General features: G+C 56.9%; 2 protein-coding genes across 4 annotated transcripts in view; one reads left to right on the top strand and one right to left on the bottom strand.

Annotated features, from left to right (window-relative positions):
- The first annotated feature begins 581 nt into the window (after positions 1–581).
- On the top strand, positions 582–11,909 carry GSS (glutathione synthetase). The gene is made up of 13 exons (XM_058850598.1): positions 582–685; positions 1,877–2,012; positions 3,119–3,264; positions 4,494–4,569; positions 5,337–5,476; positions 5,588–5,704; positions 5,838–5,918; positions 6,195–6,272; positions 7,754–7,820; positions 8,418–8,612; positions 8,986–9,067; positions 9,408–9,597; positions 10,271–11,909. The coding sequence occupies exons 2-13, from the start codon at positions 1,884–1,886 to the stop codon at positions 10,392–10,394; spliced, it is 1,425 nt and encodes a 474-aa protein (XP_058706581.1). The 5' UTR covers positions 582–685; positions 1,877–1,883; the 3' UTR covers positions 10,395–11,909.
- Positions 11,910–12,305: 396 nt separating this feature from the next.
- Positions 12,306–24,369, bottom strand: part of ACSS2 (acyl-CoA synthetase short chain family member 2) — a 29,144-nt gene continuing 17,080 nt past the window's right edge. For 2 of the 3 annotated variants that reach the window (XM_058850489.1, XM_058850491.1), the window contains 13 exons: positions 23,855–23,969; positions 22,346–22,384; positions 19,968–20,105; positions 19,562–19,732; positions 18,678–18,811; positions 18,302–18,434; positions 17,816–17,872; positions 17,459–17,539; positions 16,833–16,941; positions 16,624–16,692; positions 15,335–15,511; positions 14,549–14,623; positions 12,306–14,045 (listed from right to left, as the gene is read on the bottom strand). In XM_058850489.1, coding sequence (XP_058706472.1) covers positions 13,918–14,045; positions 14,549–14,623; positions 15,335–15,511; positions 16,624–16,692; positions 16,833–16,941; positions 17,459–17,539; positions 17,816–17,872; positions 18,302–18,434; positions 18,678–18,811; positions 19,562–19,732; positions 19,968–20,105; positions 22,346–22,384; positions 23,855–23,969 — 1,426 coding nt within the window. In that variant the 3' untranslated portion in view covers positions 12,306–13,917. The remainder of the gene's footprint in view (positions 14,046–14,548; positions 14,624–15,334; positions 15,512–16,623; positions 16,693–16,832; positions 16,942–17,458; positions 17,540–17,815; positions 17,873–18,301; positions 18,435–18,677; positions 18,812–19,561; positions 19,733–19,967; positions 20,106–22,345; positions 22,385–23,854; positions 23,970–24,369) is intronic. The other variant, XM_058850490.1, reaches the window with a different exon arrangement.

The raw sequence follows: 24,369 nt of genomic DNA, 5'->3' as shown, positions 1-24,369 counted from the left end.
CAGCTCCAGGGGACATCAGGGGACATCAGGGATGGGCTAAGGCTCCCTCGCTCAGCTCCTTCCCAGGCCCTGCCTGCAGCGCAGCAAAGCCATGTGGGTGAGGAAAAGGGTAAGAAACGGGAAACGTGAAGAGATTTCAAATTCCTTTCACTTCCTAAGGCAGGCCTGCACTTCCTGCATGCTGCCCTGCCTGCCCGGGGTGAATTTCAGCTCCCGGGAGGGCAGCAGATAACGCAGGCCCGGCAGGGGAAGGTGCCCTCAGGGAACTGCGGATCGCTGAAGCTGGAAAGGGCCTCTGTGCCAGACATTGCCATCGCTCTGGGCCCCCGCAGCCCGGGCATGCAGCGATCGGATCCCACGAGCTGCAGCCCCAGACGCGGGCGAGCAGCCCCAGGGCTCCCATCGCCCTCTCAATATCGCGACATGACGTCACGCGCCCCGTGACACAGCCCGGCGCGTGCGCGCTGAGCGCTCCCGCCGCGGCTCCTCCCCCTCCTGCCCCCGGCCCGCGGCATCGCACACGAGCGGCGTTTTCCCTACGCTGATTGGTTTATTCAGCTGCCAATCTTCTTAGGGGCGGGGCGAGGGGCGCAGCCTGGCCAATCACGGGGCGGTCCGCAGTGTCCGCACCGAGCCGCCGGAGCGGGTCCGGGTGGCGGAACGGGCGCGCCGGGAAGGACCGGGGGTCTGTGGGGAGCTGGGGCCGGACAGGGGCACGGGGCTCGGGGGTCTGTGGGGAGCTGGGGCCGGAGAGGAACACAGGGCTCGGGGGTCAGTGGGGAGCTGGGGCCGGACAGGGACACAGGGCTCGGGGGTCAGTGGGGAGCTGGGGCCGGACAGGGGCACAGGGCTCGGGGGTCAGTGAGGAGGTGGGGCCGGAGAGGGACACAGGGCTCGGGGGTCAGTGGGGAGCTGGGGCCGGACAGGGGCACAGGGCTCGGGGGTCAGTGGGGAGCTGGGGCCGGACAGGGGCACAGGGCTCGGGGGTCAGTGGGGAGCTGGGGCCGGACAGGGGCACAGGGCTCGGGGGTCTGTGGGGAGCTGGGGCCGGACAGGGACACAGGGCTCGGACTGGGACACAGGGCTCGGGGGTCAGTGGGGAGCTGGGGCCGGACAGGGACACAGGGCTCGGACTGGAACACAGGGCTCGGGGGTCAGTGGGGAGCTGGGGCCGGAGAGGGACACAGGGCTCAGGGGTCAGTGGGGAGCTGGGGCCGGAGAGGGACACAGGGCTCAGGGGTCAGTGGGGAGCTGGGGCCGGAGAGGGACACAGGGCTCGGGGGTCAGTGGGGAGCTGGGGCCGGACAGGGACACAGGGCTCGGGGGTCTGTGGGGAGCTGGGGCCGGAGAGGGACACGGGGTTCGGGGGTCTGTGGGGAGCTGGGGCCGGACAGGGACACAGGGCTCGGGGGGTCAGCGGTGTGCCAAAGGCTGCGGCTCGGCAAGCGGGGAGCGGGTACCAGGGAGGGGCCGGGGGTCAGGGCGCACTGATGGGCTGGGGGCCGGAGACCGGCGAGGGGACAGGGGTTGGGGACAGGGGACAGGGGTTGGGGACAGGGAGTGGGGGTCTGGGGACAGGGAGCGGGGGTCAGGGGACAGGGGTTGGAGACAGGGAGTTGGGGTCTGGGGACAGGGGTGGGGGACAGGGAGTGGGGGTCTGGGGACAGGGAGTTGGGGTCTGGGGACAGGGGTGGGGAACAGGGAGTGGGGGTCAGGGAGCGGGGGCCAGGGCACGGGAGTTGGGGGACAGGGGCTGGGGACAGGGAGCGGGGTTTTTGGGACAGGGCCCGGGGGTCAGGCCCGGGCTCTGGGGCCCGGCGGGCCCGGCTGGGGCTGTGGACGGGCGCTGCTGACCCCCAGCTGTGCTGTGCCGCAGCGCTGCCATGGCCGCGGGCTGGCAGGACGTGCTGCGGGACGCGGTGGCCGTGCGGGACGCGGCGGCGGTGGCGGTGGACGCGGCGCTGCTGGCGGGGGTGCTGATGCGGACCGGGGAGCAGCCCCACGCCTCGGATGTGAGTGCACAGCGCGGGGAGGAGCCGCTGCCGTGCTGGGGGTCCCTGAGCCCTTCGCCGGGAGCGGCTCCTCGAGGGACAACCTGCACTGTCCCTTCGCTGGGGCTGCGGCTCACAGCCCATCCCGATGATGGGCGCAGCTCCCCAAGGGACAGCCCTGCCGTACAGACTCCTTTTTCCAAGGAGAGGGATGGATCTGGGACGGTTTAGGAAGTTGCCTGTTGTGGTGCTGGGAGTTAATCCCTTTCCCAGCCTCTCATCACCCATATGAACCTTTGAACCGGAGGAGAGCCTCACGGAGGGGCCTCTGCTTTTGGCATGTTCCCAGCTACAGTCAGCCTTTGTCTCATAGCTGGGGTGAGGTGACACGGGTGGAGGTGGCTGGTGGGTGAGATTTGCCTCTGGGCGATCCCTGGCGGATGGCTGGGGTGGGAGGCTCAGCCTGTTGGAGCAGAATGCCATGAGGGGTCTCAGGGGAAGAGTACCCCTGTGCAGGAGGGGTGGGGCACCATTGGGGAAGGTCCCTGAGGAGCCTGGGGACGAGCAGGCAGCTGGCACAAGGGGTACAAGGAGACAGGTCTTCACCATGGCACTGCTCCTTGATGTCAGGTCAGGGCTCTGAGTGATCTCAAAGGGTGAGAGGAAGAGGGAGCCTTGGGGGAGACACCAAACACACTGCCAGTGTCCCTTGTTTCATGTACAAATCCAGGGGAATTAGAAACTTCTCTACAGTGTAATATATGGACTTTGAGTGTGACCCCGTGCCTGAGATGTGGGATGAGCCAAGGCTCTGGAGTCACTGAGCAGGGATCAAAACAAGTATCTGACACCCAGAGCCCAGGACTGGCAAATTGATCTTTTCTCTGCCCCTGAGAAGCTCTGGAGGCAGTGCTGTCCAGTTCACATGGACACAGGGGGAGGCACTCAGCCCAGCCCAGACGCTGGAGCAGCAGTACCCTGCGGGTGCTTCATAAAGCAGAACCCTGCAAAGTTATGTGCCCACAGGGCTGGGGGTGGCTTCAGCCTTCAGACAAGCAGAGGAAGCACCTCCTCAGCTCCTCTTCAGTCGCCCAGACCTGACTGCTGTGCTGCATCCCTGCTTGCAGGTGGTGAATTACGCGCCCTTCACGCTGCTCCCCTCCGCAGTGCCACGGGCCTTGTTTGAACAAGCCTACGCTGTCCAGCAGGATTTTAACCTGCTGGTGGATGCTGTCAGTCAAAACAAAGAATTCCTGGAGCAAACTCTGGCCAGGTAATGTTTTTGCATGTTGCATTTTAATGAAATATTTTAAATGTAAAGCCTTTATCACCTTTCTGGCATCCCTACCTTTCTGAGGTCTTCTTGGGCCCCAGAAAATGGGACATCTGGCCAAGACCTGATTCCCTGCAATGATCTTCAACTTTGCCACTTTTTCAGGCTTGTGAATTCATACTTTTGGCCTCTTGGGCCTTAAATGCAAATCACTGGAGTCTTTGAGTCCTGGATTTAGGAGTCTCTTTTAGTCTTACTCTGCATCTGCCTGTGTCTGTCCAGTAACCACCTGGTTAACCACTGCTGCAGCAGTGATGAAAAGGAGGTGTCTGTTCTGTTTCCACACTCTCCATCCCTCTTTCCCAGCCACAAGCTCTGGACTGTCCAGCTCTGGCTGCTGGGTTCTGCTGAGTTTATCTGTGGCTGTTGCCCTGGGCTGGAGTGACCATCCCTGACTTTGTCACTCATGATTGTGGGGCTGATGCTTCCACAAATCCCTCTTCCCTTCCCACTGCCTGTTCTGTGCTGCGTGTGCACATGCTGCTGCCTCTGGCACTGGGACAGAGCAGAGGAGGCTGTTTTCCAGCATCCTTTTGTTTTGTTAAAGCCTGACCCCTTGGAACTGTTCCAATGCTTGTGCCTGTTGCAGAGCTGGCTGCAGCCCGAGCTTGTGGGGACATGTTTGTACCTGTGGTTAAAGAATGCAGCGCCTGGGGCTTGTGCTCAGGTGCCTGCCCTGTGCCAGGGCAGCTCCCTGGAGGTGCTGCTCAGGGATTTGGGGCCCTGAGGAGAAGCCAGATGTACTCTAGCAGGGCCACAGTGTGTGGGGTTTGGAGCCTGACAGGACAGGAGGATCGGATGAAGCTTGTGAAGCTTCTCTGAACTGCATGTCCAGGCACAGAGAGAGCTGTGGTTTCTTCCCTGAACCTGCAGAATTCTGCTGCATTTCTTTGCCTTTACTTGTCCCATCTCTGCCCTGCCAGTGAGTCACCTCTGCACAGGAGGGCCTTTTGTGGAGTGGCTGTGCTTGGCAAACTGGGTTTGTGTTGTGGTTTTGCACTGAGCATTCATGGGGAGGTTTTTGACAGTGCTACAGCACTGTTGAGTCCCAGCCCTGCTCTTTGTGCTGGAGAATGCCCCTGCTAAGGGCTTTTTCTGCAGAAAAAAATTATTTTCTTGTTCCTCTGTGACAGCAGCAGGGGGCTGACGTGGTCTGTGTTTCTCTCTAGCACCATCAAGGTAGACGACTTCACAGCTCGACTCTTCAGAATCTACATGCAGGTTTTGGAGGAAGGCTTGGCTCAGGTACCTTGTCAGGGGATCCCAGTTATCTGTGCCCCTTGGCATTGTGGTGGGGCTGCCTGGCCTCTGGCAGCAAGCTTTGGCACTGTGGACTCTGAGCTGTCCCAGGCTGGTCACTCCCTGCGCTGTAATGTCTTGTCTCAGCTGGTGAGCCCAGGACCTTGTCCTGTTGAACAGCTGAGCTCTTTGGCTGGTGCTGCTGGAAACAGCCTGGCCTGGAGAAGGAGGATTTCATCTGGTTTGTCCTCTGGGAGCCTCAGAGTGGGCAGGAGCTGCACCAGCCAGGCCATCCCTGCAGAAGCTCCTTTACTCTCAGGAGTGTTGGGAACTCCTCTGGAGCTCTGGGAGGGCTGTGGGCCCTGGGCAGGGGGCAGAGCACCCAGGTGTGTGACCTGCAGTGGCTTTTATCAAACTGAGGGTGACAGGACAAGAGGGAATGGCTTCAAACTGACACTGAACAGGTTTACATGAGATATTAGGAAATTTACTGTGCAGGTGGTGAGGTGCTGGCACAGGTTGCCCAGAGACGCTGTGGCTGTCCCATCCCTGAAAATAGTCAAGGCCAGGTTGGACAGGGCTTGGAGCAACCTGGTCTAGTGGAAGGTGTCCCTGCCCACTGCAGAGGCTGGGATGAGATGGTTTTTAAAGTCCCTTCCAACCCAAAGCTTTCTGGGATTCTCTGACTGGATCTGCCTGGGGAGGATTTTGAAGCAAGGTCATCAAAGGATTTGCAGTTAAAGGCAACAGGAGCTCCCCTCCCTGTGTTCCAGACTGTGTTTTTGGGCATCAACCGCTCAGATTACATGTTTGACTGTGGGCTGGATGGCGCAGCAGCTCTGAGGCAGATAGAAATAAACACCATTGCTGCCAGCTTCGCGGGGCTCACCTCCCGCACCGCCGACGTCCACAGGTGAGGAGCACCTCTGGCAGCAGCTGCACTGCATGGCCCCTGTGCTCTCCAGGCTGCTCCCTTGCTCCAGCTGGGCATGGACGTGGCATTTACAGCGTTTGTGTTCCACAGGTTGGTGTTGCAAGTGCTGGGAAAGACCGAGGAGGCGTCACACCTGCTGCCCAACAACCCAGCAAAGGGGCTGGCCTTGGGGATTGCCAAAGCCTGGGAGCTCTACGGGTCCCAAAGGTAAGGACAGAGGAGGAGAACATGAACAGGAGCAGTGCAGGGAGCCTCAATCACAGAGAGGGAAAGCTGGTGATCCAGCTAGGAGCATGTGGAGTGTTTATGGGTTTAATGATGTCCTTGGTGTCTCTTCCAGGGCTGTGGTGATGTTTCTGGTGGAAGAAGTCCAGAGGAATATTTTTGATCAGCGTTGTATAGAAAATGAGCTTTGGAACAGGTAAAATTTGAATTTTCCTGGGATGGGAAAGGAAGGAGACAGTTCAGTTTCTGGTATGGAAAGCCGAGCAAACCGCTGACAGATCATAGGAAACATAGGATGGGTTCCTAAACAGGGAGGCTTTTGGGCTGTAGGATTTCTGTGGCTCCATAGCACAAAGCCTGAAGCTATTTGTGAAGGAACCTACAGATCCTCCTTGCTGCAGCCACCGATTCCACGCGTGATTTGCACGAGTAGCTGTGCCCAGGCTGGTGACTGTCACGCTCCTCTTGGCAGGAATATCGGTGTGGTCAGGAAGCGGTTCCGGGACGTGTTTGAGCAGGGCTCCCTGGATGCCAGCAGGAGGCTGTATGTGTGAGTATGAGCCAAGGTGCGCATTCCCGCCGCCTCTGGGGCACACGGGGCTGCCAGTGGCAGCTTGCAGCCAAAGCTGAGTGTAAGTAGTGATTGTCTGAGCTGCAGGCTGCTGCTTCCTCTTGGAGCTGAGGTGGTTTTGTGTTCACACAGACACACATCAGTCCCTCCTTCCTTCAGGCTTCAGCCTTCATTGCTCTGTTGGATCTTTACCTCCTCCACAAAGGTCTGCTCTGAGCAGCCCTGGCTATTCCACAGAGCCATTTCCTGTTTACTGTTCATGTGCTGCTCTGCCAGTGGGAGCTGGGCTGGGTTGTTAGTGCTGGAGGAGGAAGCATTCCATGTCCTTTGGGGATCTCTTGAGTTTGAACTCACTGTGTCTTGCCTGCTCCCTGTGGAGACCAGGACGGGAGGATCACAGACTCCCAGTTTGTCCCAAGAGTGACGCTTGTCCTATTTCCAGGTAATGTTCTGGGAGCTGTATGAGCCTAAGGGAACACGTGGTTTCATGACAGTGATTTTTCTATAGTGAGGCTGATTTTATCATGGTTTGACCTTTGGGGTCTGTGCTGTGTTTAATTAATGAATATATTTGTCATGGCTGAATAATTGAGGGGAGAGTTGTGTTTCCTCCTGAGCATCCTCCCCTGTCACTGCTGGATGCCTCCTGTCTGCCTGCCAGCAGCTCCCAGACCAAGTGCACAGTTTTGAGGCCAAAGTTTGGGCTGTGCTGCCAGCCCAGCCCTGGCAGGCTGGTTTGGTGCCTCTCAGGTTGTTGAGTCCTACCTTGAATTGCCACAGGAGAACCTTGTTCCCTCCAGCTTCAAGAATCACAGAATCACAGAGCTGTTTAGGTTGGAAAAGACCTCTGAGATCAAGTCCAACCTATAACCCAGCACCACTGAACATGTCCTCCAGGTGCCACAGCCTCACATCTTCAAGTCCTTCCACTGCCCTGTGCCACCTGTCCTAGTGCTTGACCACCCTTTCACTGAAGAGGTTTTTCCCTAATCTCCAGTTTAAACCTCCCCTGGCCCAGCCTGAGGCTGTTCCCTCTCCTCCTGTCGCTGTTCCCTGGGAGCAGAGCCCGACCCCCCTGGCTGTTTCCTCCTGCCAGGGATTGTGCAGAGCCAGAAGGGCCCCCTGAGCCTCCTTTTCTCCAGGTTGAGCCCTCCAGGCCAGTGTGGGGTAAAAGCTGTTTAAAATGAAGTGCTTACCTGTCTGCTGAGCTGGGTGTCAGAATTATTGAGTCTTTGGTTAGAGCACAGACTGGGTGTCAGCTCCTTGTGTCTTGGGACAGGCCAAGCTGTGGTTCAGTGGAGAGGAGCCAGGGCTTGCAGTGTTCAGCTTGCTCTGGCAGAGCCAGGCAGGAGCAGGAAAGCCAGAGGCCAAGGAGAAGGGGCAGGGGCTGTGATTTCCCTGCCTTGGTGCTGGGATGGGGCAGGGCCTGGCCTGGCTTTCCATTCTGGTTTCCATTCCAGGGACGGCCAGGAGGTTGCAGTGGTGTATTACAGAGAGGGCTACGTGCCCCAGGTCTACGACCAGCAGGTGAGTACCCCCCTCCCTGCCCCAGAAACCACCAGCTGGGCACTGCCCAGGGAGCTCAAAATAATCCCAGGGGCAGCTGCCCTGTCAGGGTGGGGTCAGTCCTGCCCGCTGTGGCTGAGAGCTCTGAAGCTGTGACCCCAGAGGTCAGGTGGTGACCCTGCAGTAAGAAACATGGGTGGCTTTCTTCTCCTGGGGGTGATCCCTTAGTGCAGCACTGAATTGCTTCAGTACAAGAGGGGTTAACGCAGGTATGAACACCTGCTTAAAGGTTTCAGACTTGGTCTGCAGATCTGTGCTCTCAGCACGATCGGGCTGCAGGTAATAATAGCACAGAGCAGAGCTAGCTGCTGTCTGGAGGTGGCAGCACTGCCCAAGCTGGGGAAGGAGCAGGCAGTGGGTTCGTTTGACCGTGCTGCTCCCAGAGGTGGTGGGAAATTCATGTCTGCTTTTCTCTGGAGTGCTACTCCCACCCCCTGTCCCTGCCAGCAGGCAGGGAGGAGACAAACCATATGTCGATAACTGCACAGAAAAGAGCAGAGCAAACCTTTTGTGTGTTTTTTTAATCCTCACGGGGTGGTTGCTCCTTCGCTGCCTCAGAACTGGGAGGCGCGGCTGCTGCTGGAGAGGTCGCGGGCGGTGAAGTGTCCCGACATTGCCACGCAGCTGGCGGGCACCAAGAAGGTGCAGCAGGAGCTGAGCCGGCCGGGGACGCTGGAGAAGCTGCTGCCCGGCTGCCCCGAGGCCATCGCTCGCATCAGAGCCACCTTTGCAGGACTCTACTCCCTGGACCAGGTGAGTGGGAGCGGGGCTGGAGAGGGAATGGACATGCACACCTGTGCCCTTTGGTTGAGGAGAGAGGGCTTTGTTGTGCTCCTTGGGGAATTTGATGCCTCTGCTCAGAGGGATCTGCTGAGGAGCCCCTGCTGCTCCCTGATGCTTTGCTGTTGGCAAAAGGCATCATTTAGGTTGGAAAAGCCCTCCAGGATGGTATAGTCCAGTCTTTGACCAAACACCACATTACCAACTAGACACTGAGTGCCACGTCCCCTCATTCCTTGAACACCTCCAGGGGTGGTGACTCCATCCAGCTCATTCCAGTGTAAAACCACCCTGTCAATGAAGAAATTATTCCTGATGTCCACCTGTTTCCATCCTTTCCTTCCAGGGTGAAGAAGGTGACAAAATAGCTGCCACAGCCATCGCTGACCCCGACCGCTTTGTGCTGAAGCCTCAGCGTGAAGGTGGAGGTATGATCTGGGCTGTGGAGGTGTGAGCTGGGCTGGGCCCCTGGGGGTTCCATGGGGCTTTGTGATGTATTTGGGACAGGCAGTAGCTCTGTACCAGCTCCTGGTCTTGTGCTGAGGGATAAAGGGTGGCTTGTGATTACTCATAGCCATGGGGACTGGTCCTGCCACTAAGGCAGTGCTGCTCCTGGAGGAGCTCCCAAGGCTCTGGTGCTGGGTGTGGAGAGCCCAGGCAGCACCTGGGGAGACAAAGGCTGGGTTATTTGGGCTGCCAGGGCCACATTGCAGGGGCCAGAGGCTTCTGCTGTTTTGGAAGGGCTTGATGTGCTGGTTTTTTTGCCAGGGAACAACCTCTATGGTGAAGAGCTCAGGGAGGTTCTGGAGAAGATCAAAGACAGCCCTGAGAGAACCTCCTACATCTTGATGGATAAGATCAAACCCCAGCCAGCACTGAATTACTTGCTGAGGGCTCACAGTCCCCTCCAAATGTCCAAGTGCATCTCTGAGCTCGGGATCTTTGGTGTCTATGTGAGGTGAGGAATGAGCTTGTGTTCCAGGGAGTTCCCTGCTCCTGATGCAGGAGTGTTTTGTCCTCTGTGCTGCCCAAGCACAGCCACAGGACAGATGTCTGAGGACGTGCAGGTGCAGGGGACAGATGTGACCGTTCAGTCTGTGCCCCTGGCAGCAGCTCTGAGTACGTGTGCACACGCTGAGCTGCTGCTCTGAACCTGCTGCCAAATGAGCTGCTGGAAAACCACAGGGCTCGTGCTGGCACTTACTGGTGTAATGAGATCTTGGGATTGATGTGTCTCATCCCTGATTTCTGGGAGCACTTCTTGGCTTCTGGATGCAGCCACATGTGTGGCTTTTTTGAAGCCTGGTGATCTCTGAAATACCTGAAGGCCTAATGCCTGTTCAGCCCTTAGAGGAGCTGCTTTTGTTTAAAACCCTCATAGCCATGTTCCCATAGGGTATAAATGAAAGTCCTTTTCACACAGTTTTGGGAACAGAGGTGCTCTGGCAGCATTCAGCCCCTGGCACTGCCCATTTGCAGAAGGGCCAGTGCAGCCACCACTGCAGGGCCCCACTGTTAGCCCTGGGGCTCTGCCCTGCCCTGGGTGCTGACAGGGAAGGTGCATCCTGCTGCACCAGAGAAATGCCACGAGCTCTGTGCTCTGCAGGGCTCAGTTTGCCTCTCCTTTGCAGGCAGGGCCAGGAGCTGGTGCTGAACCAGGCCGCCGGTCACCTCCTGCGCACCAAGGCCATCGAGCACGCGGACGGCGGCGTGGCAGCCGGGGTGGCTGTGCTGGACACACCGTACCTGGTGTGAGGAGCCACAGCCTCACCCTCCTCTCTGCTGCCTGAAGAGCTGATCTGCCCCAGGGATTTCTCCTTAGGGTGTGCTTGCTGAGGTCTGACGTGCTGGAGGCTGTGAGGAGGGAGTGTGTGATGCAACTGCTCAAAGGTGCCAGCCCCAGCTGCTTCTGGTGATTCCTCCTTCAGGAAGAAGAATTCCCTTGCTCTGCCTGCTCAGGGGGCCCTGCCCTGGGCACAGCCCAGCTGTGACTCCCAGGACTGCAGGGTTCTTCTGGATGTTCCCTTGGAGCCTGGCCTGGGGGCAGGGGGACACAGAGCAAAGGGTCAAAGTGCCACACCAGGCCTTTGTGCTGCTCCTTGATGCTGCATGATCTCTGGAGATACACACAGCCTAAGGAATGAGAGGAGAAAGGTGGATGGGCAAGTATCAGCCTTTATCTTCATCCAGTGCCTCAGTGCTCACCAGCTTAAAGAGGAGAGCCCAGCTCCACTCACCATGGCCCTCCAGTCCTCCTTCCTGTGCTGCTGCTGTCCTCGTTTCTCTTTTCCCCTGTCCCTGAGGATCCTCAGGGTTCCTGCCCCAGGCACAGCTGCTCTGGGTAATCTGCCCAAGGGCCTCTTGCTTCCTTTTGTTTTGCCCAAGTCCTGTTTTATTGGACTGGGTGCTCATCCCAAGCAATGCCTCTGTGCCACACAGGGCAGGCAGCAGTGCAGGGTGCAGGGCAGGCTCCTGCTGCCTCCTGCAGCCCTGTCCAACAGATCTCCACAGGCTGGTGTGAGAATCCCTCAGAAATGGAGGCAGCTCCCATGGCAGCAGTGAACTGGAACCTTCTGTGTGTTGATAAATGCCAAATCACCCTGGGTTTGTGCCAGTGCATCCCACTGCAAATCACTGAGTGTCTTCCTGTCAGGGAGCACCAGCCTTGGGAATGGTCCTGCTGAGACTGGGAGCAATGTGGTGAGGAAGCAAAGGACTTGCAGGGGAGGCTGAGCAGCACAGCCCCAGCTCCAAGCACCTTACTCTGGGACCAGCACCAGCAGGTGGGGAGATGTGGCTCCCTCTGGGTTTCATGGATCAGTGGGAACAGCACAGCAGTGGAGGAGTGTGGGCTCTCCTGCTCAAGGTCTTCTTCCTCCAGCCCCCTTTCCTCATCAGCCCTAAAAGCTGCACCTTTCTGGCAGTGAAGAGCCCAGGCAGCCTCAGCCCAGCCCTGTCAGTTACACAGAACCAGCACAAAAGCAGAATTCCTGCAGAATGGATGTGCTGAGTGGCAGAACCAGCACAAAAAGCAGAATTCCTGCAGAATGGATGTGCTGAGTGCCAGAAGCAGCACAAAGGCAGAACTCCTGCAGAATGGATGTGCTGAGTGACAGCCCTGCTGGCTCTTTGCTGCTGCGGCATCAATCACCAATCAGTCACCTGGGAAACTGCTCCATTCTTCAAGTGTGACTGAAACTGGGATTCCTGGGTGTTTTGTTGGGGGATTGATTACCCCAAGCCAGAGATTAAAAGGAATGTGCAATCTGACTGTTGTTTGTGCCGGGTTTGTCTGAGCCCAGGGGCACACCTGGCCAGGTGTGCAGAGATCCATGGCTGTGTCTGGAAGGGGACCAGGCCCAGGGTGGAGGTGAGGCAGCCCTGAGCTGTGCTGACAGCCCTGAGCCTCCTCACCCAGCTCCCTGGCACTGCATGAGGGGGGTGGTGTCACACCATCTTGTGCTTTCCATGGGCCTTGGAGCAGCACTGGCTGGAGCCAGGGAGAAACTGAGGCACAGCCAGCACAGTATGCTGGCAGGAACCTGCCCCTCCCCATCCCAAAAGCCAATCCTGGTTTCTGGCATGGCCAGGCCAACTGCACTGAGCACCCTGGACTCAACAGCACACAAGCACCTCCCACCCACACACACTCCACACCTATTTCCATTTTGTTTTCTTGAATTTTATTCCATTTTGCATTAAATTCTCGCTGTTTTCCAGCCAAAATGACGTAGCTGACAAAGAGTAACAGGAGGAACGATGATGTAGGAATCCTTGTCACCAAGGTGGCACAATCCAGTGGTTCAGAGCTGTGGGGACACATGGGATGCAGGCAGGCACCGAGGTTACAGGTGACACAGGTGCTGTGCCAGTGAGAGCAGCAGGTAACAAGTGAGATTTGGGACTTGGCCAACAGCCCACCAGAGCACCCCAACCCAGAGGCAGCTGCCCCTCCTTTCCAGCCCCAAATCAGCTCAGGTTGCAGGTAATCCCTGTCCACTGGCACTCCCCAGAACAGCTGTTGCAGCAAATTTTAAAGCCCAATTCTCCTTTGGTTTAAGTGCAAAATCAAACAGTTCACATGCAGGTTTCATAGAGACATTGCAAAGGAGGTATCAGCCCCAGCTCAGCTCTGGCTGAAGTTAAATGTCCTTCACTGGAGGAAGGATGGCTTTGGCAGGACCCTGGTGGTGGTCAGGCTCTTGGGGAAAAGGTTTGGGGGCCTTTAGCTCTCATCATCCTTAAGCCGTGTCAGATTTAAGCAAACATTGACTTTTAACATCTCCCACCATTTTTCCTGATGAGATGTGTAGGGCTCCCACAGCCCTGCCTGCCTTGGTTTCTCTGCTGTAGCAGTGGTCATGGTGCCATGGGGAAGATGCCTCTGCCTGGCTCCACTTCCCCTCCATCCTTTGGTGTAACAGCTCCCAGTCCTCCCCCAGGACACAAAAGGAGCATCCAGCTGCTCCAGCTCTGGTTCAGCTGTGAGCTGGTGGCAGCAGGGCTGGAGGAACCAGGGCTCCATGGGACATGTCACAGCAAGGCCTTTCCCTTCCTGGCTCCCTGCAGTGTCCCTGGCCAGTGAAGGACCCTGGACTGGGGACAACGCACCAGCTGGCACAGCACAGTGGGGAAGCAGCAGATCTTGGTATCAGATTGCCCAAAAAAACCTGTTTAAAGCCCAGAACTCCCTGGAGCCTTGCCCCACTGCCCTGGAGGCTCTGGGAAGCTGTGGATGCAGGATGAGCACAGCTGTGCAGTGATGATGTGGCTGCTGCAGTGCTCCTGCAGCTTGCAGCACTCCGAGGACAGAAGGAAGCTCAGCTGCCCTGTGGGCAGTGGTGGATGCCCCTCCCAGGCCTGCCTGCATTGAGTAACTCCAGCACCACTTCCCCTCCAGCCCCCAAAGCTCCTTCCCACTGTGCCCAAGGTGCCAGGGCCCCTCCAGGACATAAAGTAAATTAACACCCTCTTCCCCCCCGCCACCCCCCACCCCCAAATTAAATTAAAATCAAGAACGAGGTGCTGAAAAGGGAGGAGGATGAGTCCCTCTGTGCACCAGGCCGACCCTCAGATGTGTGACATCCATCTGGAACATGACAGACACCTCATCCAGGGCATGGACACTGCCTCTCCAGAGCCAGACTCTCCTCGTTCCTATGATTGGTACATTCAATTCAACAGGTGAAGGTTTCCTCCCCGGGCAGGCAGTGGCTGTTGGAGGGACCTGTGCACCAGGTGCCACTGCCACTGTTCTGCTCAGCAGGGACATGTCCTGCTACTGGTTAGTGTCACATCTGCTGTTGAAAAGGTGTTTGATGATGCCTGGGTCTGCCAAGGTGGAGATGTCCCCCAGATCTTGGTCATTTTTGGCAATCTTCCTTAATATCCGTCTGGTGATCTTTCCTGTAATGACAGCCAAGAAAGGGAAGCAGGGGTCAGAATCTCAAAATGGTCTGGGTTGGAAGGGACGTTAAAGATCATCTCTTTCCAACCCCCTGCCATGCACAGGGACACCCCTTCCACCATCCCAGGCTGCTCCAAGCCCTGGCCAACCTGGCCTTGGATATTTCAGGGATCCAGGGGCAGCCACAGCTGCTCTGGGCACCCTGTGCCAGGGCCTGCCCACCCTCACAGGGAACAATTCCTTCTTTGTCTGCCATCCACCAGTTTAAAGCCATCACTCCTTGTCCATCATTATCTGTCCATATAACAAGTCCCTCTCCCCAGGAGTCAGGATCTCTTCAGCATCCTCAGCAGAAGTGGGAAGTACCAGACCTGTGCATCCTGCTCACCCTTGAGCTTGCACCTCCCCTAATCTGAGCAGCCCTGGACAAAGCAGTGCAGGCTGATCAACTTCCACTGGTAGGAAGTGCCCAGAACTCCCCAGCACCATCCCTGGAGCTCACCTGAACGGGTTTTGGGCAGGCTGGGGGCATGCTGGATGTAATCAGGTGTTGCTATGGGCCCGATTTTTTCTCTGACTGAAAAAAAAAGAGATTTTCACTGTAAGGACAAGGAGAAGCCACACATCCTTTTCAGTCAGGACAGAAGGTTAAGACACAGAGCCAAGCTGCTGGACACCTGGCAGGGCTGCTGCACCTGAGCCTCCACACAGCGGAGACAGGACAGCAAGACCTGCAATGCCAACAGGGCCATAAGCACATCTCCTCAACAGTGAGAGCACTCCTTCCTTCATTCCATCCATCTTTCAGAGACCTCCCTAATGGCTACAACCAACACCATGACCATTCTGATAGAACAAAGATTGATTCACTCTTGGGCTCCTCCAGAGAAGAAGCTGCCACAGATTTGTTTCATTTATTCAATGGTGCAGTTTGCAGTGAAACAGCTCCTTGAGAGCAGAGCACAAACACGCAGAGCACTACCCTAAAGAAACCCCATGATCCTCTCAGGATGTCCCAGTCTGCCAGGGAAAGCCCTACTGCAAACAAAAGCCTGCAGAGCACCCCTCACAGGGCTGCCAGCTCCCACAAAACAGACATGGCATCACATGAGCAGCCACAGGCCAGGAGAACTAATTTTAGTCTTTGTCAGCCATGCTCTGTAATCAGAGGCACCTTGTAGCAGTTGTCCACGCTGCATTCCCCAGACCACAGGCAGGCACCCAAGCCCTTAACCCCACCATCACCTGTCCTCCCCCTGCCTGCTCCCCAATATTTGGCTGTTGCTACCTTGTTTTTTGAGCTCATCTGTGAGGTTCTTGGTGAACTCGTGGCCCTCTCTCAGGGTCACAAAGCAGTAGAGGCACTCGCCCTTCAGGGGGTGGGGGTGGCTGACCACGGCAGCCTCGGCCACCGCCGCGTGCTCCACCAGCGCCGACTCCACCTCTGCTGTGCTCAGCAAGTGGCCTGGAAACAAGAGGGAGGCAAAGCTTTACTGACCTGCAGGAAGAGGCCTGAGGCTGTAAAATGTGCTAAACTACAGATTTGAGAGCATCAGTTGGATGTGCTTGGGAAAGAACAACAGCTGGAGAGTGAAACTCATTTCTGCAGTGCTCTGGAAGCTGCCAGGTGTCACCTGCAGAAGCCACCTCCTCTGGCTGTTCCCCCTCCCACCTTTAGGCTTCTTTCTGGAACAGGTCATGAGCAGTTTACAGTGATTTCCTTCCAGAGCACAGGCTGAGGAGCTGCATTTGGCAAGACCTGCCCACATGGTGAGCTGGAAGATGCAGAGGAAGAGTTTTCATCTGCAGAGTCCAGGCTCCAGCCCAATGCTGTGGGGAGGGGCAATGACCCTCCCTGTCTTGGGGCAGGGGCACAACTCAGTCCTGCACATCTCTGCTCCTGTGCCTGTGCTCTGACATTCCACCCTGGCACTGCTGTCCCAGAAAGCTACTGGAAGGTGGTCAACTCCCAGAATGATCAGTTGGTGAGACTCAGGCACTGCTGGTCAGGTGAAAGGATGTGATCTGATCCACAGACAAGTAAAGCAGCACCTGAGAGCCAGCAGGAAATACCTGGAGGATACAGGCTCCAGGAAAGGAGGGAGGGAACTATTAAATAGAGTGCATGGAAAACGATGGGCTGAGAAGCAGCTGAATCTCAAAGACTCAGTCAAGAGAGGTGGGAGAATCTTCAGAGCTCTGAGCAGCCTGATCCAGCTTTAAGGTGAGCCCTCCATGGAGCAGCAGGTTGGAACAGCAACCCCATGGTCCTGCCCAAACTCTGTGATTCCCTGTGGCCCTAAATCCTTCAGCAGAGGTGCCCTGGCTGGTTACAGAAGGTTCCTTCTCTCCAAGGCTTTGTCTCCAAGGAAAATGGTGCAGGAAGTCACCAAGTCACAGGCTTATGTGTCCCTGACCCAGCAACTGGATCCACTTTGAGAACAGGTGGCTGGGCAGAATCACAGATGCAGAGGCATCCCCATAAAGCAGGTGTCTTTTGAAATGGATGAAGAAGTGTCACAAAACAAGGTGTCAGAAAGCATATTAGTCCCCACTGAAGACAAAACTCCTTCTTACCAGAAACATTCAACATGTCATCAATTCGTCCTGTGATCCAGTAATAACCATCTTTATCTCTTCTGCAACCTAAAAATAACCAGAAATGAGTGTGAAGCAGCAGTGCCAGCCGTCAGAGCAACTGATAAGGGATTCTGAGGGCAGGACAGGGCAGGATTTCCACTGCTGTCCCCAGGCCCCTGTGACCACACCAGCCTGGACCCCCTTACCATCGCCTGTCACGTAGTACCCAGGGAACTTCTTGAAGTAAATGGTTTCAAACTGCTGGTGCTTTCCATAGAGAGTGCGCATGATCCCTGGCCAGGGCTGCTTAAACACCTGGGGGAGAGAAACACAGAGCTGAGGCAGTGAGAGCCAAACCAATAACCTAGATTTGCAGCATGGTGAGAGAGATGTCACAGACAGTTGTGAGTAGCACTCAGAGGCTTGCTGCCAGTGCTGATCCACTGGGAAAGTCTCACCAGCTTAGGCCAGGGGGAAGGAGCTTGGCTGAGCAGTTTTTCCCATCCTCCTGCCTTGCCCACATGTGCTGTAAAAGCTCCCACAAAGTTACGGCCTTGGAGGGAGTTCCCACCACCCAAAGGGGTTCCCTGTGTGGACCAGAGTTAGTGGGGGTAGAATCACAAATTTTTTAAGGTTGGAGAAGTCCAGCCATCACCCACATTCACCACTAAACCGTGTCCTCAGGTGCCACCTCCACATGTTTTTGAATGCTTCCAGGGATGGTGACTCTACCCACTCCCTGGGTCAAAAGATGTGGATATTCTGCCAGGAATGTCCCAGAGCTCACAAGGAATGGACAAAGGGAGGGTGGGGAAGATCAGCCCTTCCTTACCAGGTAACCTTCTGCTTCTCCTTCCAGCTCTTCCCCCGACTCGCTCAGGATGGCAGGGACCACACCGAAAAAGGGGAATGTCTGCCATGAGGAGCAGGGAGAAAGGAGAGATGGAGGTGAAGCCCTGCATTAGACCCCTGTCAACCAGAGGGAGTGGGAGGCAGGGCAAGAGCAGCTTTGGAGAGCTGTGGTACAGGGCACCCGTGAGCATGGCTGCACAGGACCTGGGCTTTTGGGTAGTGGTCACCTCCCCATGTGCACCACTGTCCCCCTGCCCCCTGGCAGGCTGCAACCACCCAGCCATGGCACAGACAGGGCCCTGCTGAGGCTCCTGGGGAGGAGAACACAAGTACTCACAGCAGAGCCCGGCTTCATGGGGGTGGCAGCAGGAAGGGGTGTCAGCATGTGGCCTCCCTGCAAAGAGAGGCAAAAAACAGTGAGTTTGGGCTGTGCCAGCCCATCCTACAGCTGTGCCATCAGCTCTGGGAACAGCACATCCCAGTCAGGGCTACTCAGGGCAGCTGTGGAGATGGGCCATGGGAAGGATATGGCAGTGGATGGGAAATCTGGGCACAAAGCTTTGGAACTGCTGGGGGAGAGAAAGAGGGGCAGGAGAACAGTGTGCAGAACAGAATTTGGAAGAGACCCTTTAGAGAGGAAGGTTTCCCCTTGGAGCCTGTTTGAGTTCCAGGACAGGAAGAGAAGGGGCACCTCAGAGTTTCCTGGGCAGGCTAAACAAGCAGTCCCCAGAGACCCCAAACCCCACAAATGGAAACCTGCAGAGAGGCCCTGCAGGGAGCACAAGGGACATTGAGGTGCCAGGGACACCCAGCAAGGACTCACCGTCTCTGTCTGCCAGAACGTGTCCACAATGGGACACCTCTCCTCTCCCACCACACGGTAGTACCACAGCCAGGCCTCGGGGTTGATGGGCTCACCCACGGTCCCCAGCACCTTCAGGGACTTCCTGCTGTGCCTGCAGAGAGGAGGGGGCTGGCAGGGGCTCAGCAGGCCATGGAGAGCAGCAGCTGCGAGCCTGCTGCACAGCAGAGCCTGCAGGAACCTCTGGGCTACCCAAAATGGACATTCCAGGTACAGTTCACAGCTTTCTCAACACTCTTCCATAGAGGAAGAGAGGAGAGCTGGGTCATTTTGGCATCTCCCACTCAACCCTGCTGTGCACAGCTCATGTCCTCGTGCCCCTGGGACCGGCACTCACTTTTTGACAGGCTCCTCGCCGTACTTCATCAGCAGCCGGATGGCCGTGGGTGCTGTGTAGAACTTGGTCACCTTGTACTTGTCAATGATGCTCCACATTCTGCTGACATCTGGGTAGGTCGGGACACCTTCAAACTGAGCAGGAGACAGAGCAGTGACACAGCTGTTCCTCACTGCTCCCCACCTGCAGCACCTGCCCAAGCAGGAGGAGCCAAACAGCAGCTGGACCTTAGCATGTCCTTACAGGGGTACCACACAGTGAAACCAGCCCAGCTCAAGGACCCCCCTCACTGGGCAGAGGTCACCCCCCCTCATCCTAGCAGATGTCTCCTGACATCCCCTTGCAGCACAGGCACTTGGGTGCCACCACAGTGACACAGTCCCACCAGCCCAAATGACCCTGCCCACATGGCAAGAGGTCCAAACACTGACAGAATCGCAACCCAAAGTACCAAGAACTCCCTAAAGGCCTCCCCCAACGTATCAGTGACTTTCTTGCTTGCATTTCCCTGTGGGTTCTTGGGCACAGGTCTCTGGCTCCCTGATCTGTTACAATGCCAAGAGAGATACAGGCACAGGAGCTAAACAAGATGTCAAATCAGCATCAGCAGGGAAAACATCACTCCCTGATCCCTTTTTCCATTAAGTCAGAGCAACCCTGGCTCCATTGATACACAAGGCTTGTACTTTTATGGGAATAAAACAGGGGAGCATTTGAAAAAATCAACCAGCCAAAAGCTACACACAAACTTACTCCCCCAGGCAGTCACCATGCCCTCCCTGGAGAGCACCACCCTTCCATCACGGAGCAGTGCAGGGATGCAGCTCAGCACCACCATCTCCCTTTTCCTGGAGTGAGAGCACCCACTGGCACGCAGCACTCACCAACACGCTGGTGGCCCCGTTTGCCAGGGGCCCGTAGGTGAGGTAGGAATGGCCCGTTATCCATCCGATGTCGGCCGTGCACCAGTACACGTCCTCAGGTTGGTAATCAAACACGTATTTAAAGGAGGTGGCAGCAAAAATCATGTACCCACCCACAGTGTGCAGCACACCCTGCGAGGAGAAGGCACGGGAATGTCAGGGTGAGCTCCCACCATCACCCTCACCCTGCCAGGACTACCATCACTGAGCTCCAACAGCAGCTGAGCAGCAATGACCAGCACAGCCCCTTTCCAAGACCTCTGTAGCTCCTCTTCCTGCTGGGGCTTCCCAACTCCCCCTCGCCAGTTCCCGCAGCTGAGGGGTTCCTGTGGCTCAGCCTGGCCCGTGCAGGGAGCTGGGGGCACACCTTGGGTTTCCCAGTGGAGCCGCTCGTGTAGAGGATGAAGAGCTCGTCCTCAGCGTCACACCACTCGGGCTCACACTCTGTGCTGGCACCACGTGTCAGCTCATGCCACCACGTGTCCATGGCTGGGTTCCAGGGGGTCTGAGGAAAGCACAAGATTGGAAACAGGCTTGTCCAGAAACAAGAGAAGGGCGATGAGAAGCACAGCTCAAACCTCGCCCTGGTCATGGGCCATCCAGGGGGATGTTCACAGCACAGCCTGCTGCAAACCATGCACCAGAGCTGCAGCTCCCACTCCCAAAGCTTTTCACAGCCCACAGCCACAAGGAAAACCTTTAAACACAGTCTGGCTGAATGACCTGAAGCAGTGTCCAGACCACAGGCAACGGCAATGAATCCCCGTGGGCAGCAGCAGCAGCCAGGGGAGGCTGGCAGCAGCTGCTCTGGGCTGCTCCCACACTCAGGCTCCTCCTGTCCTGTGGGGCTGCCCCGAGCTGCAGTCCCACAGCAAAGCAGCAAGCACAGCCCCACATCCCACAGCCTCACATCCCACAGCCTCACATCCCACAGCCCCACATCCCACAGCCTCACATCCCACAGCCCCACATCCCACAGCCTCACATCCCACAGCCCCACATCCCACAGCCTCACATCCCACAGCCTCACATCCCCACATCCCACAGCCCCACATCCCACAGCCCCACATCCCACAGCCTCACATCCCACAGCCTCACATCCCACAGCCACCTGTCCCACAGCCCCACATCCCACAGCCTCACATCCCCACATCCCACAGCCTCACATCCTACAGCCCCACATCCCACAGCCCCACATCCCACAGCCTCACATCCCCACATCCCACAGCCCCACATCCCACAGCCTCACATCCCCACATCCCACAGCCTCACATCCCACAGCCCCACATCCCACAGCCCCACATCCCACAGCCTCACATCCCACAGCCTCACATCCCACAGCCTCACATCCCACAGCCTCACATCCCACAGCCCCACATCCCACAGCCTCACAGCCCCACATCCCACAGCCTCACATCCCACAGCCTCACATCCCACAGCCCCACATCCCACACATCCTGTGGGGGCCTGGCCCGAGACAAACAGCAGCATTGTGGGCTCACACTGCTTGGCCCTGCAGGCCCCCAAAAAGATCTGTTCTCTGGGTTTTTAGGCAATAAATACCTTAGTAAGAAGTGACTGCACCAGTGCTGAGCCATCCAGCACTGGCTGGCTGAAGATGCCCGAACTGTGACAGAGCCACCAAGCCTGTGGCTGGTGGGCACAGGTCACCCTGAGGGCTGCTCTGGCTGCCCACCTCTCCAGGGTGGTGGCACAGCTCAGGACAAGGCTTAACCTCCCCTGACCTTCTCACCTTTCTCAGAGAAGCTTGGGGGAAGCTGGGCAGGGCACCCCAGCCTCAGCTCAGACCTCCACTTCCCACATCTCTGTGAGGGCAGGTACCTGAGCCAGGGCCCTGCACATTTCCTCCTCACAGCCAGCCTTGCCACAGCTCCCTCAGCTGGGGTGCACAGAGAGCGGCCACATGGTGACTCCCTGCAGCCCTAAAGATGTTCATGAGACATCTGGAGGCACTGGGACCCCACAGCCCAGCACACAGCCCCCTCACGTGTGGTGCAGGGGACACCAGCTGCTTGACAGTTTGGCACAGCTGTGCACACTTGGAAAGCTTTCATGGACCTCCATGGTTTCACCTGGCAAAGCAGTTTCTGCAATTCTGTCCTACCAGCAAGCTCCCAGCAAGGCACCAGGTAAACAAAGCCTTAACCAGCAGTTTTCTCTTGCATCCCTCCTGGGAGGATCCCTGATTTAGCAGCCAGCCTTCAGTGCCCGAGGTGGAGGTCAGACCCATGGCACTGTGTGTCTCTGCCTGCCTGCTCTGGGGCTCCAGAGGCCACAGCTCCTTGGATGAGGCAGGCAGATTCCACATGCTGGGTCTGGAGATCCAGGTTTGCTGCCTGTGGCCAGGAAGCTGCAGGTGCCTCCTGCCAGCGTCCCCACAAAGGGAAGTGCATCATGAGAGCTGCTTTTGAAAGGCAGAGAGCCAGAGCCTGACCTGGATGCTGCCACTGCATCCCAGTGGCTCTGCACTCCCCTGGCAGCACACTGGCCTGTGCCCAGAGCTCACAGGTGTGCCTGTTTCTGGAAGCACTGGTGGCACTGCATCCACCCCACACCGTGGGCAGCTCTGCCAAGCTGGGTGGGCTCTGTCACCGACATGCAGCTGCTGGCACCACGGTTAGAAGGGCACGTGTGGCTGGGCAGCCAGAGCAGTTAAGGGAGGTGGGGAGCTGCAGGGAAGCAGAGGGGAGATGCCAAAAAGAAGGCAGTGCTGTGTGTAAATACCTTGGGATGGAGTCTCTGTGAGCTTTCAGTCTTTTTTTCCTGTTAAAAATCCACAAAGAGGGTGTGAAATCTGGGAAGTGGAGGATCCACACCGGGCTTTGCAGGCAGGGAGATGGAAGCCCATAGGCTCAGAGGTTGGGATATCACCCTGGCAGACTGGAAAATGCTCAGATCCAGGGCCAGGCCAGGAGATGCCCTCTGAGCAGAAGCCTGCCCATTTCCATCACCTTCCCTGGGTACTAGCTGCCTCCAGGGCTGGTCCCCAAAGCCACCCCCTGCACATGGCTGGCTGGGAACAGAGGCACAGTGCCCACAGACCATCCAATAGCCTCACACAAAGCCAACAGCACAGTAAAAATGCACCCACAAGGGAAAGATTCCTCAATAAAGCATCCAAACAAGTAGAGCAGAGAGAACCAAAGGGCAAGAGACACGCTCTAGTCTCTCCTCAGCAAAAAACCTCACCTTGACTACTGAAACCAGCACAGGGGCAGGCTGCCTTGCAATCACCCTGCCAGGGAAACCTCACACAAGAAGGCTGGTCTGCTCCAGTTTCCCCATTCCTTTGCATCTACCCTGCCCTCACAAGAGAAGAGGCAGAGCAGGCCAAGGAACATGGCCAGGCTGTGAAACACAGAGCAACACCCCAACAAAATTAACACAGCTGAATGAGGGAAAATAACTCAAAGGCAGAGAATCTGCTGGACTTCTTGTTCCAGGGATGTGCACAGACCACTCCTCCTGAAAGCAGAGTCTAAACCTCAAGTACTCCCCAGACACAACCCATTTCTGAGCCAGCAGCAGTCTGGGGATAACTCAGTGCAAATAATCACCCAACACAGAGGAACAGAAGACAATGTGGCAAGATTTGGAGCAGTGGGGTAGCTGAAAGTAACCTGCCTTTGGAGCAGGTAAGGGCTGGGCACAGCAGGGCTGCTCAGCAGGCAGCCACAGCTCCAGAACACCTTCTCCTCCTTCCACCCCCATCTCACCACATGCCTCTGGCCCACATCCTTTCATCTGCAAAGGAAAGCTCCAGCCTGAGAGCTGCAGGCCAGCTGCACAGACCCTGCACTGCTCTCAGCAGAGGATTGCTGCCCCGTCACGGGGCTGTACTGAGCTCACGCCACGAGCACAAATCTGGGTTTCCTCTCCTGCTGCCACTGCCACAGCTACAGAGCAGCACAGCATTGGTCTTTGCACAAAACGGGGGAGAGACAAAGGGTTAGGGAGGAAAAGCCTTGCTGTAGGAAGAGGAAAATGGGCATCTTGTCCCTAGTGGCTTTGGAAGATGTACTTGGGGTCCCGTGGGCTTGCAGTTTGTGAGGGTTTTAAAGAAAGCAGCAGGGAGAGGATCAGGTAAGGAAAAGGAACCATTTTTCAGACCACTCACATGGCATTGTCAGCAAGGAGGGGTGTCAGGGAATCACTGTAGTGGTTTTGCACTGATCAGTTTCCTGGTCTCAGGCCCATGGTAATAAACCCCCCCTCATCCCACCAGGAACACACCTGCACTTCCTGGCACAGCCTTTTCAGAGGAGGAGACTTGCTGCAGGTCCCATCCACTGCTGTCTCTTCCCTACCCAGGTGCTTCACCACGATGCACTTTTTCAAAGAGGATCCCCTGTAAAAGGCAGGAGCTGTCACACTGGGCTGCTCAGGGGCTGAGCCAGCTCTTCCTGGGATTCACAGGCAGCACTGGAGGCAGGGCATGGGTCTGGAGCTCCTCTTGTTGAGCTGGAGCATTTGCTGCCATGCAAACTGCAAGTGCACCATGAACTTCCAAAAGCAACAGCCACAGGAACAGCTCGGAGAGCAGGAACAGTCTGTGCACACCTTACTGGGGATTTATCAGGTGTGATTCCTGGGGAAAAAGTGGGGGTCCCACAAGTCTCTCTCCCAGGACACTGCTGTGGAGATTCATTACAAATTCCAAATTTTCCTTCCTGTGACCAGGAACAAGCCCTCCTACCAGGAGATGTTAGTGGCTGCTCCAACCCCTGGGCAGGACTGACTGTCTTGGA

Source organism: Poecile atricapillus, chromosome 15 (genome assembly GCF_030490865.1).
Source record: "Poecile atricapillus isolate bPoeAtr1 chromosome 15, bPoeAtr1.hap1, whole genome shotgun sequence".
In the NCBI taxonomy this organism is placed as follows: Eukaryota; Metazoa; Chordata; class Aves; order Passeriformes; family Paridae; genus Poecile; species Poecile atricapillus.
Note: the sequence above shows the minus strand (reverse complement) of the source record. Positions and strands in the feature narration are given on the sequence as shown.

Coding starts and splice junctions, on each gene's coding strand:
- GSS (XM_058850598.1), top strand. CDS start 1,884: ATGGCCGCGGGCTGGCAGGACGTGCTGCGGGACGCGGTGGCCGTGCGG. Junction 5,705..5,837: donor GAGCTCTACGGGTCCCAAAG/GTAAGGACAGAG, acceptor TGTCTCTTCCAG/GGCTGTGGTGATGTTTCTGG. Junction 5,919..6,194: donor GAAAATGAGCTTTGGAACAG/GTAAAATTTGAA, acceptor TCCTCTTGGCAG/GAATATCGGTGTGGTCAGGA.